The sequence below is a fragment of the Bidens hawaiensis genome, unplaced genomic scaffold, assembly GCF_021521415.1.
Source record: "Bidens hawaiensis isolate Kalapana, Puna unplaced genomic scaffold, B.hawaiensis_p1.1 tig00029004_1, whole genome shotgun sequence".
NCBI lineage: Eukaryota > Viridiplantae > Streptophyta > Magnoliopsida > Asterales > Asteraceae > Bidens > Bidens hawaiensis.
The window spans coordinates 67,351-85,372 of NW_027494770.1; the positions used below are offsets into that span (position 1 = coordinate 67,351).

General features: G+C 35.5%; 1 protein-coding gene across 1 annotated transcript; it reads left to right on the top strand.

The window, feature by feature from the left end:
* Positions 1-1,081: 1,081 nt before the first annotated feature.
* Positions 1,082-15,682, top strand: LOC143578040 (F-box protein PP2-A15-like). Its single transcript, XM_077061719.1, has 6 exons — positions 1,082-1,400; positions 1,509-1,638; positions 1,849-2,146; positions 12,132-12,404; positions 13,773-13,891; positions 15,178-15,682. Exons 1-6 carry the CDS (start codon positions 1,082-1,084, stop codon positions 15,638-15,640), a joined length of 1,602 nt encoding a protein of 533 aa, XP_076917834.1. The 3' UTR covers positions 15,641-15,682.
* Positions 15,683-18,022: the final 2,340 nt, after the last annotated feature.

An 18,022-nucleotide genomic window follows, 5' to 3' on the forward strand; every position in this document is an offset into this window, starting at 1 on the left:
CAAAGTCGACCTGCTTAGGTTCGAGAACTTCCATGTTGTGGATGGCCACCACAAAGATGTGACTTCCAAACTTAACTTTCTCAACCGAGAAATCGTTATGCTAAAAAACAAGCTTGACGAACTTTTGGAAGCCAAACGAGCACCACCACACATCCAGGACTTGTTCGGAAGTGGTGGTCGTTGAAGTTCTGACTCTGTTTCGTGTTGAAGTTGTTCCCGCTAGTGCTATGTGTTAGGATCCGAGAGTTGTTGTTGTACTTTTCATTTTATCTATGTTTATTATGTCTTTAGTTTCATGTTTTATGTTTTAATGAAGTTTAGGATTTTTAATTACTATGTTAAACTAACCAGAAAATAAAACCCAGTTAAAAACGAACCAGCTCGATAAATAAATAAAATTCAAACGAATACTGTCTGCACTATGCAGCACGGTACCGTGCTCTTAAAAGCACGGGGCCGTGCTTTTGGTCCCAAAGCAGTTACGAGTTTTAGATTAATAAAATAACTTTTTTTCAACCACCAACCCTAACATTCACTACGTTTCTGGACCGAAAACCGCCGACCATCCAATAGTTCACTAGTTTCTTCATCAAATCTTCAATTCGAAACCTAAGGTATGTTAAATTAACAATTGCATTGGTCAAATTCATCATTCTAGGTTTAGTTTAACCCTAAAATCACTCAAATTGACCAAATCGGGTCAAAACCCGAAAAGGATATGGGTTATTTTGCTAGCATAAGATGAATAGATTGTTGAATGTTTGATGGTTAGGGTTTAATTGAAAAGGACAATTCGGGTTTTGGGTGTTAGCATAAAGGACACACCATTAAATCTAATTGATATAACCGGTTAGAAGCGAGGGTTCGAGTCTGAGTAAGGTAGAAGTCAGTATTAAAAACACGAGCCGTGCCCAAAACAACACGAATCATGGTCAACCAAAAGTCAAACATCAAAGGAAAACTGAACCAAAAGCAACAGCACGGGGCCGTGCTTCTGTAAGCACGCCGCCGTGCTTTGCTCTCTGTTCCAGCAAATTGAAAATTTTTTATGAATTTTGACTAATTCGGGTTTAAATTGTAGATGGCCGAGTATGGAGAAGATGTTCATGCATTTCTAGTCTTCCCAAACCGTAGAACGAGGGACCGACAAGAAAACACAAGGTTAACTTATCTTAACAACAGGTATCCAGAAGCCAACTTCTATGCATGTGAAAACACTTTGAGACATGCCAACCAATCGAACCGTTATGAGAACATTGTGAGGGGACCTTGGAGGCGGGTTTTTGGTCAAACAGGGGAAGCGGTGATGGAACTTACAAAGGAATTCTTAGCCTCGTTCAATATAAAAAAGAAGAAGTTTGACATGTGGGATGAAGAGGCAATCGAGTTTCGATGTGGAGGTACATGGCGTACAACCTCTGTCGCCTAACTCGGAATCGATCTGGGAATTTATACAACCGAGGAAACAGACTCATACATCTAGTTTGATGCTAAAACAACATTTATAGATGAAGGTGATGATGATGAAGCTGAAGCAGGTGATACAAGGGCAGAAGCTTGGGAACAGTTGAGTTATGGTACAACAGAGTATAAACCAAGCGTTTCAAAAAGCACAGCACTGCGTGACCCACTCATGAGGTACATCCACCGTTTGCTCAGTCACACCGTTACATCTCGAGGTCAGAGTGAAGGGGTTGTCAACCTGAAGGATCTTTGGGCATTATACTGCATGAAAAAAGACATAACATGCAATATCACGATGTTATTCTGCAAACTCTTCGTGACAAATTCAAGTGCTCGAGGAAATACCCCGATCTTCCGTGGTCCTTAGATCTACAACCTTTACAGGGCCTACAATGCAGACATAGAAGGAACTCGAAGCCCAGACCCGATAGCTCTCAACTTTGACTACTGTGAAAGCATGCAGATGGTTCAGCAAATCAGCCCGAATGTGTGGAGGTTTTGTGATAAGTACAACCAGGTTTGGGATCCAGAAGACCCAGCTGAGATGATGATACTGGATGTGCCCGAAAGGCGAGAATCACCACCGAGACAAAGCCGCCGCCGAACTTACCGTCAGAGAGGAGGCCCATCTTCATCAGGGGCCTCCCCAGCTCGTCATATGACAGCCGATACTCTTTGGAGGGTATATATGGACTTATCTATCAATTCTCAACTAACACTACCACCTCATTTAACAGGATCAACGAGCAGATGGCTGCCTCCGATGCACAGCGAGCAGCCGAATATGAAGAAACGAGGCGAGATATTGAACGATTGGGCTATCGCATGGACCGACAGTGGGGACCATTTGACCCGGACACGGGTAATGATGACTAGCGACACTGGTAGGTCGGGCACGGGCATGGGTTGGTAGTATTTTATGAACTTCTTATGTGTGTTTTAAACAATTTACTTTATGTCGTACTTGTTTGTTTGTTTATATTTTGGTTTGGATATTTTTATGGCCGTGGGTGCCAAAGACATTATGGTAGGTACTAATATTGCCCGATAGGGCAAGGGATGGATGATTCCATACCCAATTTCAGCAGTTTATGCTTGGTTGTTTGTGGTTGTTTGCAGTTTTATATTATACAGGTACAAAAACAGGAAAACGGACGATAAACAGGGGACGCTCTGTCGAAATTTCTTTAACCCGTAGGGAAGTTACTCTCCATTTTAACCATAACACTCAATTAGAATTTTTATATTTTCATGAATCTTTTCACATTGATGACAATGTGAGATTCAAGCGTGGGGAGGGGAATTACTTGACCAATTGTTTGTTCAATTAATTAAAAAAATTCTCTAAATTAACGAATAATTTTGCAGTAAACAAAGATTATTTTAAAATCTAAAGAGAAAACCAAGAAAATTTTTTGCAAATAACCAATCATTACAAAAAAGTGAAAAAGTAAAAAGAAGTTTTGTAATAGTGGGAATAAATTTATGCAAAATATGGCGTTAATACCCAATTCCTCCGTTACTGTGAGATAAACCTCATGCCATATAAATATTTTTTTCGGAAGCTTTGAGTGAGTCATATGTTTCGTGTGATTTAGAACTTGTCGCAATTATTCGTTTCAAGACCGCACAAAGCGTTGTATAAGGAAGAAGGTAATATTGACACAATTCCATCAAACCCATTGCCAAAATTACAAAACCCAAAAAAAAAACCCTATCATTTTATCCCTCTCACCGGTAAAATACAACACTGGTCTTTTACCGGCAGGCCCTAAAGAACTGGAAATACATTCTTTCAACTTCAATTTCCTTTGCTGCATACACTTTACAAAACCTAGGTTGCCTCTAGAACTTAGGGAGATAATCTTTATCTTTAGCAATGAGGTGAGGAAATAGTGGCGCCAAGATGAACAAAGGCCACCACTCTGCGGAATTTCCAAAAACGCAATGAAGAGAAGAGCAAAAAGATATGAACGATGCTTAGGTTGCGGAAACTGGTCCCACGAAGGAAGATGTAGAAAAAGTCAAACTCAGTCTCAGCATGAATATACCGAACTAATGAGGGTGGAGGCTATTAGGCTCAAAGCCGAACGATCCATTAGATTTGGAAGTTATGTTCAGAACAGGATTGAGGAAGAATTGATCCACATCCTCGATAAAACTGGTCTTGACGATCTGACCTTAAAAGAGTCATTAGGTATATAATATATATATATATATATATATATATAATATTTTCGGAGAAAAGGAGCTAACCATTGAAGACATCTCAAGATTCCCGATGATCAGTGGAAGTTATATTTACCATCCTCATTAACTTAAACCCTTGAACCATCACAAAATACCAAATCACTACTCACACAAAACAAAACCATTTTACCTTCTGATCTATGCAACCCTTTAAAAGGTGGATATTTGAACTTGTTACAAGCTTATTTATCACAGGTTGCATTTTGACTAGAGCGTTCACATACATACATCACAGGTATGGTCAGATATAAAACCGAGTGTGAGTGAACATTGTGAGAACGTGACATTTTGCATAAATGGAAGTTCATAAAAACAAAAGTTCCTTATTATTTATCACTAACATATAAATTGGTTATTTTATTTCATCTTCTTGGAGCTCACTTGAGGGATGGTTATAATCTAAGCTTGCTGTTTTTTTAGGATATTTATAAGAAGATTGCTTGAGGACAAGCAATGTTCAAGTGTGGGGATGTTTGATGTACATAGAAATATACATCTTTTCGGCATCAAATAATCTCTAAAAATTGCAATTTCTATATAATAACATAGCATAAGAGGCTACTTATCATAATAAAACATAATTTCAGGTGAAATCAAGCCCTAAACAAAGAAACAAGCGAAAATACTAAGAAAAACAGAAGAAAACACAAGAAAACAAAGAAACACGCCCCCATGCCTCAAGAAACACACCCCCATGCTTCTCAACACAAGAAAAGACAAAATCTGGAAGCAAAAGCACGGGGCCGTGCCTACCAAACATGGGGCCGTGGACGAGAACACATAAAAGACAAAGAAGAATTAGCACATGTCACTATCAACCACGGGGCCGTGGCCACCTTGCAGAAAAGACAAAACAAATCTGGCACATGTCATAAAAATGCACGGGGGCGTGCCCATCAAGCACGAGGCCGCGCATCACACTCCAGATTGCCTATAAATAGTGGCTCATGTTGCACTCATTTGGTGTGCCTTGAAAAGATATCTATCCGGTTTTCACTTATAAAAACACACACTAACACTCACTTTGAAGATCTAGTGAAGAGTTTGAAGGCTTGGAGATCATCACCATCAACAATCATCATCAACCATCATTACCATCATTAAGAAGGAAGATTCATCTACAATTGGTTAGATTGTTCTAAGTTTAATCATGTATTTGTTATCATCATTCATCTTAATGTTTATCATCATGCTCATTATGAGTTAAACTCCTTTTGTAAGTCCCCCTCCCCTGGGCGTCGCCGATCGATACGAGATCCGCACGATGTCTAGGAGTGCGGAATCCTCCTAGACTCGTTTATGGTGTAGAAGACGAAGAACACGATTACACACATACACATACACGAACAAACACACAAACGGGATAAACAAATCTGCAGATCTTTTATAATAATAACCATAACTCGTTACATACCAAAACATGAAAACAAAGACGGTCGACCCGAGGTGAGCTCTACCTCGGGCCGTCCCACACGACTCTCTCTCTCGGTTTCTCTCTAGCTACTTGAACTGGACACAAAACTCTCTAACTTTCTGAATCTCTAAACCTAAACAAGACACACACATATATATATATAAATTTCGCGGGCTTGGGCCTGTAGGCGAAGTTGTTATAACTTCGCCTATGGCGAAGTTATTCTAACTTCGCCTATGGCAGAAGTTGTTACAACTTCGCCTATGGCAGAAGTTGTTACAACTTCGCCTATGGCGAAGTTGTCCTAACTTCGCACTTCGTTTTCGCTTAACAGAATTGCATAGCGACGGTCACAAAATGCACCAACACCTTTTACCATCTAAAATCTATGAAGAATCTTTGTTTTACTTGATAATTAATCAAGACATGTGATGCAGTCTAGTAAAGTACATGGTTATATTACAATTATCTTTTGATGAGAAAAGTTTCACCATCTTAAATCACTAATTCAAAGTTGGTGGTTGTCAATTCTATTGGCAATCGTTCATGATCGATTCATGTTCTTGAAAGATAGAAATACTTTGATACATTATCGAAACATGGATCCTTATATTGTACTTAGAAATGATGAGATATAAGTTATGATGTATTTATCTAAACCTTGGTAATCCGAATATGGCTTTGCTTAGGATATCAAATTAGTTAAAGAAATCACATGTTAACGGAATGTGTAATTATAACCTACATAAATCAACCAAGGGGAGGTTGTGTGATGAATTACAACCAACCGAAGTTGTTAGAATTGGTATTTGAGAAATCGAAGTCAATCCTAATCTTTCTACTTTACGAAACTACTTGCCAACTTAAATTGACATCATTGAGATGGTATGATATTAGGAAAGGGTGGACTTTAAAATGCGCATGCTATCTCCTTAGTGCCAAAGATGTTCACTTAAGGTTTAAGGAGCTATCTATCATATATTGCTATGGCAAGTTTATCACATGTCCTAATATTAATTATCAATGCTCAAATGGAGTGGATTCTTGATCTTAGATGGTAACCTTCGCATAATTGAACAACTCGTTTAGAATCTCTTGTCTTGGTCACCTATATATTATATATAATTATTTATATTTTATAAAAAGTTCAAAAATTAACCCCAAAATGATTAAAACCTCTGATTAAAGTAAAACAACGATTTATCATTAGAAATATTTGTGTCCACGGATCGATACTTTGTTCTTACCAATACTATTATACATATACGATAGGTACACTTGCCTATTTTGTGTGTGTTTAGTCTTTGTAGAAATCACTTTTATAAATTTAAAACACGATCTTGTGCAAAAGCAAATCATTTCGTTCATTATATTTTACACCACACGCACGCACGCATCAATATATATCTCACACACACATATATAATAATAATATATACACACGGAACACACACACACAAAGCCGGAAAGAACCCTCCCCCCCACCCCACCTTTCTTATCGCCCCGCAATTCGGCCGGGGGGGGGGGGGATTTGCGCTCCTATTCGCCGGATTTCGCCCATAATCTTCGCCCACTACATATGGCCTAAGAAAAAGAAATAAAGACTATATAGTTACCACCTTTTGGACTTTTAGTGATTAAAATATTTACATATCAAAACTAGAGTAATCTTTTATTAAAAATAAAGAGCGTTAGTGAGTGTCTTTTTAAGTATATTCTTCCTCACTTTTTTTGTTGGTTTAATGTTTTTTTACTTTCATACCAAACTAAAGAGGATTCTCAATTTATTTCACGTCTATGTCTTTATAATCATACTAAAATAACACTACATTTCTTTTCCTGTTAATTAAATTATACTTTTATACATTATAGTTTTCTCTATCTTCTACTCACAACAAATTTAACAAATATTAAAAAATAAATAGGGGCAAATTTTATTTCCCCAAATTTACAAAAAAACACTATTTTTTCTCCCTTTACTCTATAATTTACATTCAAAACCACTTAGAGCATTTTCAATCTATCATTCATCCTTATTTCTATAATTACACTAAAAAAACACTACATTTATTTCTCTCCTGTTCAATTAAATAATTTTTTTATACTTTTATCATTACAGATTTATCTCTTCTATACTCACAACCAATTTAACAAATATTAAAAAATAAATAGAGGCAAACTTATTTTACCAAATTTATAAAAAATCACTATATTTTATCTTTCCACCCTATAATTTAGACTCAAAACCCTACCCTATAATTTACATACTCACATCACATTATGTTGGGGGATAGGATGAGAATGCCTCTAAAACCCCACCCCATAATTTGCAAATTTCTCTCCCACAATTTTAGGGGATAGGATGACAATGCTTCAAGAGCATTTACAAACCCATCCCTTAAAATTATGTGAGAGAATTTTATAAATTTTATAAAATTATGGGGTTGTTCAGAGTATTCCCATTCTATTCTATATCTCTAATTATAAAATTACATTTTAAACACACTACAATTTCTTTCTCATTTTCAGTTAAACATTATTTTTAATACATTTATCATTTTCATTTTTATTTCCTTCACTCACAACCACTTTCAAAATATATTAAAAAATTATAGGGGGTGAACAATAGCTTTTCAAATATACAAAAATCATTGCGTTTTTTAAAATATAAAAACTCTTCACTCACAACATCTTAAGTCACTCTCTAAATTATAAAAAAATCTCACATAAAATAGAGGGTTGTATGAGAATGCTCTGAGTAGTTGTGAGTGTAAATTATAGGGCGCAAAGAGAAACGATAGTGATTTTTTATAAATTTAGGAAAACTTTGTTTGCCCATATTTATATTTTAATATTTGTTGAATTGTTTGTGAGTAGTGGAGAGAAAAACTGTAATGATAAAGATATAAAAATATTATTTAATTAAATAAAAAAGAGAAATTAAATAATTTTTTTAGTATAGTTACAGAGATAAGGATAAGGGATGAGCTGAGAATGCTCTAATACATGACTAGATAATTTTGTTTATTGAATTAGAATGAACAATTAATTAATTGTTTCAAAATAGATAATACACTTATTCAATTAAACAAGTCACATGTTTTGGTAAGCTTCAACAACTTTCATAAAGAGATTAAGCAAAACAAGAAGAGAGAGATAAATATGATTGGATGGCATATATTAGGTACAAATCATTAAAATGTTAAATATGAACAATCACTTTTCCTTTACATCCTAAGCATCTCATGGGTTCTATTTTAAGTTTAGATTACACTAAGTTAACGTATAATAATTGGTTGGCATATATTAGGTACACGAAATACGTTCAGTTTTAAAAAAATAAAAAACGTTCAAGCCAAATTCCCAACCCTAAAACGTTCAAGGTTAAACCTTAAAACATTCAGACTTAAAACCTATCAAGCAAAAAATCTAAAATATTCAAACTTACTTAAATCCTGATACATTTAAAGTTAGAACTCATCACTCAAAACTCAAAATTGATCGATTGAAGCTTCAAATTGATGATTAATTTGATCAATTTCAAGGTTAATTGATCCATTAAGTTCAACAATTTCAATTTAAATTGGTCCATTTGATCAACTGATCTGTGAACAACGATCGATGGTCGTAACAAAAGAAGATGGTGTTCACAATGGCAGACAATGGTCGCGAAGGTGGACAGAATCGCTGGACAATGACGGATTGCTGAATGACGATGGTGAAGGTGGATGGAATCGATGGGAGTAGAGGTGAAGGTGGATGGAATCGATGGGAGCAGAGGTGGACGAAGACCGGCTCACGTAGGTGTGATTTTAGGGTTAGCGTGGTTATTGAAAATCAACGTTTCAGAGTGTCGCGTACCTATTATACGATAAATGATTAGTGTATCGGATCCTTTATCCACTAATGTATTCTAATTCTTATAAACTCTAGCTTTGGTACCTACTTGGCATACCTTGAAATTCAGACGGGACTTTTATCTAAATATATATCACATACAACGAAAACTTTCATATTACATGGTTTCATCCCACACTAAACTCTAATCTAAGAAGTTCTAGTATCTTTGTCGGATATCTATAACATGCATGTCCTATTATGCCAACTATAACTCACCCTCAAGCATGATTTCATAGTTAAAAATTTTAAAACATTAAACATTAAGTTTATTAATAATTATTTTATGATGTAATTACATAATTATTTACTTGTATATATAATTACTCTACTTGATTCTCACAATTAGCACGTTAATTTCATTTGTATTTGATTCAAACCCTATTATATATTAAAATAATGTGTAGTTTGATATCTGAATTTTAACCACTAAAGTTTTATAACTTTACATGTTAGCCCCTCAACTTTAATAAACAAACTTTGGCCTCCTTAGCCTTTGAACTTTCATTTACATTTTGAACACTAAGTTTTGACATCTTTTGAACTTTTATCAATATATATAACCTCTTAACTTTGATATAAAAAAACTGTCTTTTTTTGAACTGTTTACACCAAATTTTTGCATCTAATGGATTTATGTTTTTAATTTTTTTGGCGTTAATACTAACAAGAATTGGTTGACTTTACCTAGCCCCTCAACATGGTAAGACAAACTTTTACCACAAAAAATTAGCCTTTTAACCTTAGCAACACAAACTTTTACCATAAAAAAAGTTAGCCCTTGAACTTTTGCAACAAAAAATTTACACTTTTAAAATAAAACTATTGGACTTTCAAATTTGGCCACCCAACTTTAGACACTTTTATTTTCAATTTTTGCGATAAAACTTTTACCATAATAAACTGAACCAATACCTACCGAGTTCTAGTCACGTCCCTGCAGTAACACACAATAACTTTTAAACAGCAATGCACTTAATGCGCCCTGCCACAACGTATTGATGGTCGAGTATTTTGTATATATATTAGTGTATTAATTATGTAGTTTTATTGAGTATATTGTTAGAACTTTGATACTTGATACATGCTTTTGTATTTCAGGTAATTGATCGTTAAAGATGTTAAATTAGAGACTTGTACGAGCATGGGATGATATCTCGGGAAGACCAGAACATAAATTGAAGTCTTAGGAAGTGTTAGCAGGATTCGGGAAGAGTTTGGACGAGAAACCTAAAACCGATGCTAAAATTGAACAAGATGGGTTGACAAAAAGCGACCAAGAAGTAAAATGAGCATATCCTGGGCTGGAAAATGAGTTATGTGACCCATAATAGATGAATTTTGGGTTTCTCGACGAGAGAAATCCATATATGAGGTCTTCTTAGGTCACGATACGCGACGTCATGAGTCTATGGCCATCGCGATACGCGGTGGTTTTAAAAAAAACATGAAAAAACGGGTTTTGACATATATCTTCTATTTGACGAACCCTAAACCATAATTACGACTTCCAGCAGCTGTTAGACGATTTTGGGTGAATTCCAGGACTACCAATCATCTCTTGATCAATTATAATGGCCTTCCTCATCATAATTGAAGATCTATCGATGGCGATGCTCGGCTAGTCTTCTTCGAATCATACCCGGGATGTAAAGTTTGTAACTTCAATATTTCTCATGTATTTAGAACAAATGATTTGTAACTGTCTTTGAGTAATCTATGAGTATTGATGTTTAGTATTGTTGTGCATTCAGTCGGTTTAGGTTTACGTTGATCAGAACAATTAGTCTGTTGGTTGATATAATAATTGCTTATATGACTGTTTTGATTAGTTGAATACAATGAAGCATACAATTGCCCTTAGTTGAGTCACACTGGCAGAGACTGTTTGATAACAAGTGCCGTGTGTTAGCGATTGCTGATGCCTAAGGTTTAGCTCGTTAGTCAGTCTGTATTGATTTAAGATAGTTAATCTGTTAAGTTGCATGAGACTGCTGTTCAGTTGCTTACGTGAATCCCGGGTGTGGTTTGTCTTTGTTAATTGCTGAAAGTTATTATTTGCTTAGTTAATATAAAAACCAAACTTATTTGCTTGTGTGATTAACACTATAATATGCTATTTCATATTCGTATAAATCTGTTACACGTTACATTGACCACATACTCCTTGTGGTTCGACACACCCTACTTACCCTAGCTTGCTTAGGTGATTAGGAACTTGGTTTTTTGACTAGATAGTGACAATTTGCGAACCGCATCTACACAAGAAGATATGGGTCAAACCTCAGCAGTTTGCAAGAAGACTGTTTGTTTTTTTAACGTGTATAGACTTCTAAATAAACCGATGGTGGTGTACAAATGGTGGTAATGAGTGGTGTGCTGCTGGGCGGAGGTAGTAGTAGTGGAAGATGGTGGTGGTGGACGCTGGTGGTAGATGGTGGGTGGTGGTAGGAAGTGGGTGTTGATAGTTGGTGGTGTTTAACCCTCTGTAGACCTTAGAAAATGTCAGACGTGGATGTGCCAAATCTACACCAAGTAGAGTTTGTGTAAACGTTTTTAGTGAAAAGTTTTCGAAAAACCAACAGTTTGCAGATGACAATGGCTACGCGTGATCTGCGCAACGCATGTAAAAAAGACTGCACATACGTTTTTAGAAAAAAAACAAACACCACGCTGGTCTAATCGAGTAACTAGAAGCAACATTGTATTACATAATAGAAGCATTCACCAGTTGAACTATACCGAATCAGTATCAGCTCAAGCTCAATTCATATTCACATTATTCAAACCGATAACCTAACCTAACCCAACTCGAATTCGACTCGTTTCAAAAACGACCAAAAACGCAAATGGTATTTTCATTTGGCCTCTACTCCATAAACGTGTGGTTCCAAAATAAAATAAAAAAGAAAATAAAAAACAAGATAAAAACAAGTGTATGCTTCACCATACCACCACTACAACACTACATATGACCAAAAAACCAGACAAAAACACCACAACACATATCAACAAACATCAAAACCCGAGTCTCTCTCTGCAACTCCACACACCTTCTCTCTCCGGCAGAATGACTTAACACACACACCATGGGTGCCTCCTTATCACCGCCGGAAACGGACCAGGACTCGGTGACATACCTGGCAGCTGCGTCGCCTGTGTTTTCTTGCACCTTACACCACCAGAGATTTGCAATTTAGCTCGCCTCAACCGCGCCTTTCGGGACGCGGCATCGTCGGACGCCGTGTGGGAATCGAAGCTACCACCCAACTACCAAGATCTGCTTGACTTGTTGCCGCCGGAAAGGTATCGGAATTTGGGAAAGAAGGATGTCTTTGCTCTGCTTTCTCGTCCGGTGCCGTTCGATGACGGCAATAAGGTAAAATTAATAATATCAATATTAATAAATAGTGGACTTTGTTAATTGGAGATTTTAGGGTTTTTTAGATAATTAGGGCTTTTATTAAATTGGGTTTGGATCAATTACAAATTAAAAATCAAGTAGTGCAATTATATATACAACATGGTGTAATTAATTATGTAACTATACACTACACTATCATTACACCATGTTATGTTGTATATATATTTACGCTACTTGATTCTCAAGGTAACACGTTAATTTAACTTGTATGCTATCTTTCCCCTATTAAATTTATGTGAGAACTGATTGAAGATAGTGAATTAGTGGTTCTATAACTAAACACTAATTTGAGTTTTAGGGCTTAAGTATAATTAGTGAATTTTTGTTTATTTTTGTTAATTGAGTTTTAGGGGTTTTTGGGTTTTCTATGCAATTAGGGTTTCATTTTATTGGAATTTTGTAAAATTCATGTCGGGAATGATTGTGGATGGTGAATTAGTGATTATTAGCTAACTAACCCCTTTAATTACTACAGTTTTGTGACTAAACCCTAGTTTGATTGGACTTTAGTGATCATTATTCATTAGCTAAGCTTCTTAATTACTACAGTTCGATAATAATTGAAGAATATATGTTTTTGGAAGTGGTATTCTTTAGGAAGTGAAAGTTTGTGCACTAATAAGATTCTTACTATTGAGACCACTGTTTCTTGCTTTATTTATTCTTTTTCAGTGTGTTTTTTATGTGGATTTGACTGCTTGATTATGTAGTAGCAAAGATAGGATGGTTGGGATTTTTGTTAAGAGAAATCTATTAGTATGATTTTTGAATCAACTAGAGCTGAAAAGTGTTACAAACTGTGTATCCTTTAATGTTCTAAATGCTATACATTATACATTCTAGCATGGTAGTGGTAGTTAAAATTAACTAGAGTTCAAAAGTGCTACAAATCGTGTATTCTATAGTATATAAATATGTTGAATATGCTAGACGCTAATTTTAAATTAACAAGGCCAAAGTCTAATTTGCCTTTATGTAGCTAACTAGCTATTGGTCAGAAAGAATCTAGCTTGGTAGTTCATAGAAGGAAAAATCACTAATGGATTATATCTATAATTCTAAATTTGCTTATCATTAGTGCACTGTTGTATTTTTTCAATTACTCATGATGCAACTAAAGTCATCGGTGCATGAATTCTAATATAGCCTACATGTGATTAAACCTAGAGTTTCACTTTAGTTTTCTATCAATATTTTCTTTTTGCTCTTAGCTGGAGAGTGGTAACTAAGTAACTAGCCAACTATTTTCAATTTAACAGCTTTAGATTGCATATCTAGTATGCATTTGCTATATGCATCTATCTGATATATGTAATGGTGCAGGAAATGTGGTTGGATAAAGTTACTGGAAGAGTTTGCTTGTCGATCTCCACTAAGTCCATGTCAATAACTGGAATAGAAGATCGAAGATACTGGAATTGGATTCAAACTGAAGAATCTAGGTTGGATTTTTTACTCTATTGACTTTATAATCTTGATAAGGTAAAATACATAAATGTAATATCAGGAAATTTAGGAGCTGACATGTTGTGTTAAGACCCAGTGTCTAGTGTCTACATAAAAAGGAACCAATAAAAATGATCAAAAAAGACATGTTTGTGTTGATATGCTGCATTACAAAGGTAGTTGTCAAAGTTCAATTGTTTGCTACATACCTACATATCATACATAGTGCTAAATGTTAAGTTCAAAATGGAACTATATAAGTTAGATCTATTATGTTGACTGTTGAGGACAAAATCAGTATCTTTGTTTTTAAGGGTTATTAGGACTTCATTGTTTCTGTTTGGTATGGATATAGATGGCAACGAAAAAGAATGGACCAACAGTAAACCCAAAACACAATATTCAGTTACCTGATGTATTTGGTGGTCTTCAATGAATAAGATCGAAAACCTCTGAGACGTTGCTTCGCAAAACTAACTGCCAAAATGCATGTCCATTGTCCAATTGTCCACCCTACAGCCACGATTGTTAGCTACCCTATGTTGATCAAACATAAGGTTTGCAGAAATGCGACGTTTAATGGTAAACACATGTATGCTTTAAACTTGATACATATACATGCATACTCACACACACTTTATTTACTGATTTACAAACATTATAAATATGTGATTCAAATATTTCAAACATTCTAAAAGTTTTTAAAAAGTAAAGAAACATTATTGTGAGCTACTCTTATGTTGTGATTTTGTAGGTCTCGACTATATTACTTAGAGAGTTAGAGGTACATTTGCTCCCATAAACCGTTTTAGTTTTGATTGGAACCTTAAAACTTGTTAAACAATAGGGTATATACTAAGTTCTAACTTCTGAAGGGTGTAGAAAGTGTTTGTTATCTCATAATGTAGTTGAGATTGCAAAATAAGCGGGTTAGGAAACAGGTTTTTATTAACTGTGGGTCAAAATGCGCCTGGTCCACCTTGTTAACTTTTTTTAGTCATTTTTTTTTCATAAATAGTTAATATGTTAAATATGATTACAAAAAAAAATACTTAAAAATCATATCGAGTTTCTTTAGATAAACAAATTTAAGAGGCTGAAAATGTTTGATAACAGATACCACTTTGGGTGACGATCAACCCATTTGACCTGCTTAACCCATTTCCATTTTTAGTTGACTTTGAGCATTCTATCAATTAGAGGGAACATCTAACCCAATTTACCCAAATCCACATGGGGCTTAACGGTAAGGAGACCATACTGATTCTGCTAGCGTTTGCAGGTTCAACATTGTAGCTTATTTGCAGCAAATATGGTGGTTTGAAGTGGACGGTTCTGTAAAGTTCCACCTCCCACCCGATATCTACACATTATCGTTCAGAATACACCTCGGAAGATTCTCCAAACGGTTAGGACGGCGCGTATGCTATTATGACCACACTCACGGTTGGGACATAAAACCCGTAAGGTTTGAATTTTCAACATCAGACGGTCAAGAAGCATCCACAGAATGCTTTCTAGACGAGAGTGCTGAAGATGAAGCCAACGGATGCCATAAACGCGGTTGCTGGATTGATTACAAAGTCGGTGAGTTTATTGTAACAGAGTCGGATCCCGCCACTGAAGTTAGATTCTCAATGAAGCAAATTGACCGCACGCATTCGAAAGGTGGGATATGTGTAGATGCTGTGTCGATAATCCCGAGTTCTGTTAAAGAGGGTATGAGGAGAAGGGGGCTTAAGTAATTTGAGGTGCGTGTCGTGTGCAGACTTTTAGTAATCATTATATATATATGTTAGTTGAGAAGTATAGTGCATGCAACCTATACCGTAATGGAGAATGTTATCTTGATTAATTTTTGCAGTTAGGTATGTGACCTCAGTGTTCATTAATAATTATTACAGATGTGCTTATGATCCATGTATATTTGTATTATTCTTTTTAGTTTTTACCATCTGTTTGCTACTCTTTTGAAGTTAGCTTCATCATATGCTCTTTTTTTTTGGGCTTACAAACATTTTGCAACAGGTAAAGTATGGGTTGTAATGGGCCGCGTAGTGTAGATACAAAGCACTTGATTCCACGAAGTTTGTATATGTAAATAATTAGCAAGCTAAATAGAATTAGAAAGGTATACTATTTCAATAAAGTTAAGGGTTTTATAATTTGACAACTTATACCTTTTATAACTTGACACGGTTTTCTATTTCCCTATAAACATTTTACATTCATCACAAGTTCTCAACTAGGATTTAGGGGTGTCAATCGCGGCAAGTAGAATTGTTCATCGTGAGCTCCATCCTAACTTTTCGTTTGTATCAAAACAACGCTAACACGCGCGCACACATGTGCTTAAAAGTTTGGGAAGCCGTACATGACTTGTTTAACCTATGTATAAAAAAATGTTAAAACTGGTGAGACACGACAAACAGTAATCAGTTGTGAGCGTGTTAATTGGGTTATAAAATTGGATTAAACAGGTTAAATATAAAAAAATTGCCACACCTAGTACTCTAGTAGTGGAGCATATCTTGAAGTTAGATGGTATCTTCAAAGGTGGTGGGGGGGGGGGGGGGGGGTTTGGATGATTAATGAATGTAGACTACCATATAATAAGTGAATCTGAAGTGTGGGGATGATATGTTTAAATCTAGTACCATTGTCGCCTGGTAATGAATAAAGTGAGGTGCTAACTACAACTAGGTTCCTTAAATGTTTTGCCTTTTTCATCATCTCATGAACTAGACCCATCTAAAATATCTAGACATACAGGTGCAGAAAAAACCCAAACCCGGAACCGGGCCCGAAACAAAAAACCGGAACCGGTTTTTTAATACCCTAACCCGTACCTGACCCTACCCGTAGAGTACGAATAGAGTATGCATTTCGGTACTAAAACCCAAACCGGACCCGATTTGTACTTGGTAATAACCGAAAACCCGAACCGATTCCATACCCGGAACCGGGTTTTTCCAATACCAGAAACCGGATATTTCAAATACCCGATATATACTCGAAAAATACCTTAAAAATACTCAAAAAATACACCGAAGAAGTGCAAACTTTTAAAAAATTCAATATATACCTGAAAAATACCCGGAAAAAAAGCCCGAAAAGACCCGAAAATAGGGGGTTTTCAATACCCGAAAATAGGGTATTCAGATACCCGGTTTTTGAATACCCGGTTTACTTGACCCGAACCTGATGCATATGGTATGGTTTTTAGAGACAATATCCGGACCCAAACCTGACCCGGGTATTACCAATACCCGATTTCCAGTACTCGATCATACCCAAATCCGATTTCATACCCGAACCCGGGTATTTGAGAAACCCGATTTGTACACCTCTAACTAGACCATCCACCACAAGAAGCTAAAAACACTACTTATAAAAACAATGTGTAACGGACACATGAGGGAAACAAACATCTTTTAAAAATTAAAACACCAAAAACTCTCTCTTAACTTTTCTTTTTGAAAAGCCAACTTTTATAAAAAAAATCAACCAGCCCACCTAACAATAAACTAGGTGTCACTTTATCATTACTTTTTTACATTCTTTGTTATTATCAATTATTATTTTAATAAAAAAGTAGTTATATATAAAATACATTTAATTATTCAAACACACAATAATAGTACAATACAAAAATAAGTATTCCTTAAATATTTAAAAGTTAATTATTCTTAATACAGGGTTTTAGACTTTCATTCGGTTACACCCAAAAGTATTGTCAGACCATCAAAACTTTTACACTTATTTTTGGTTACCAATTTTTAAAGTAAATACTGTTACATTATAAAAACATTTAAATGTAAAAAAAAATACAAAAATAGTACAATTCAAAAATCATATGTTTCTTGGATAACTAAATAACATTCTCAGCAACGTCATGACGCTAAGTTATTTTTATATATAAAAAAGGTTGAAAAATGTGGATTTAGATTAGTCTAGTGGAAATGTTTGGCTTTGTACTTGAAGAAACACGGATCCATCCCTCAAGGTCTAACACATTAGTCCGAGGGTAATGGTTAAGTATTCTACACGATGGGTTATAAAATCTTCTTGGCGCAGACAAGTGTCACCTGCAAAACAAAACACCGTGAGCTCGTTACGAGGAATGG

Bases quoted from the DNA above. Each gene is read 5' to 3' on its own strand.
- LOC143578040 (XM_077061719.1), top strand. From the start codon at position 1,082: ATGGCCGAGTATGGAGAAGATGTTCATGCATTTCTAGTCTTCCCAAAC. The intron at 1,401-1,508 runs GTACATGGCGTA...CAACATTTATAG, and splicing joins AATCGAGTTTCGATGTGGAG to ATGAAGGTGATGATGATGAA. The intron at 12,405-13,772 runs GTAAAATTAATA...GTAATGGTGCAG, and splicing joins CGTTCGATGACGGCAATAAG to GAAATGTGGTTGGATAAAGT.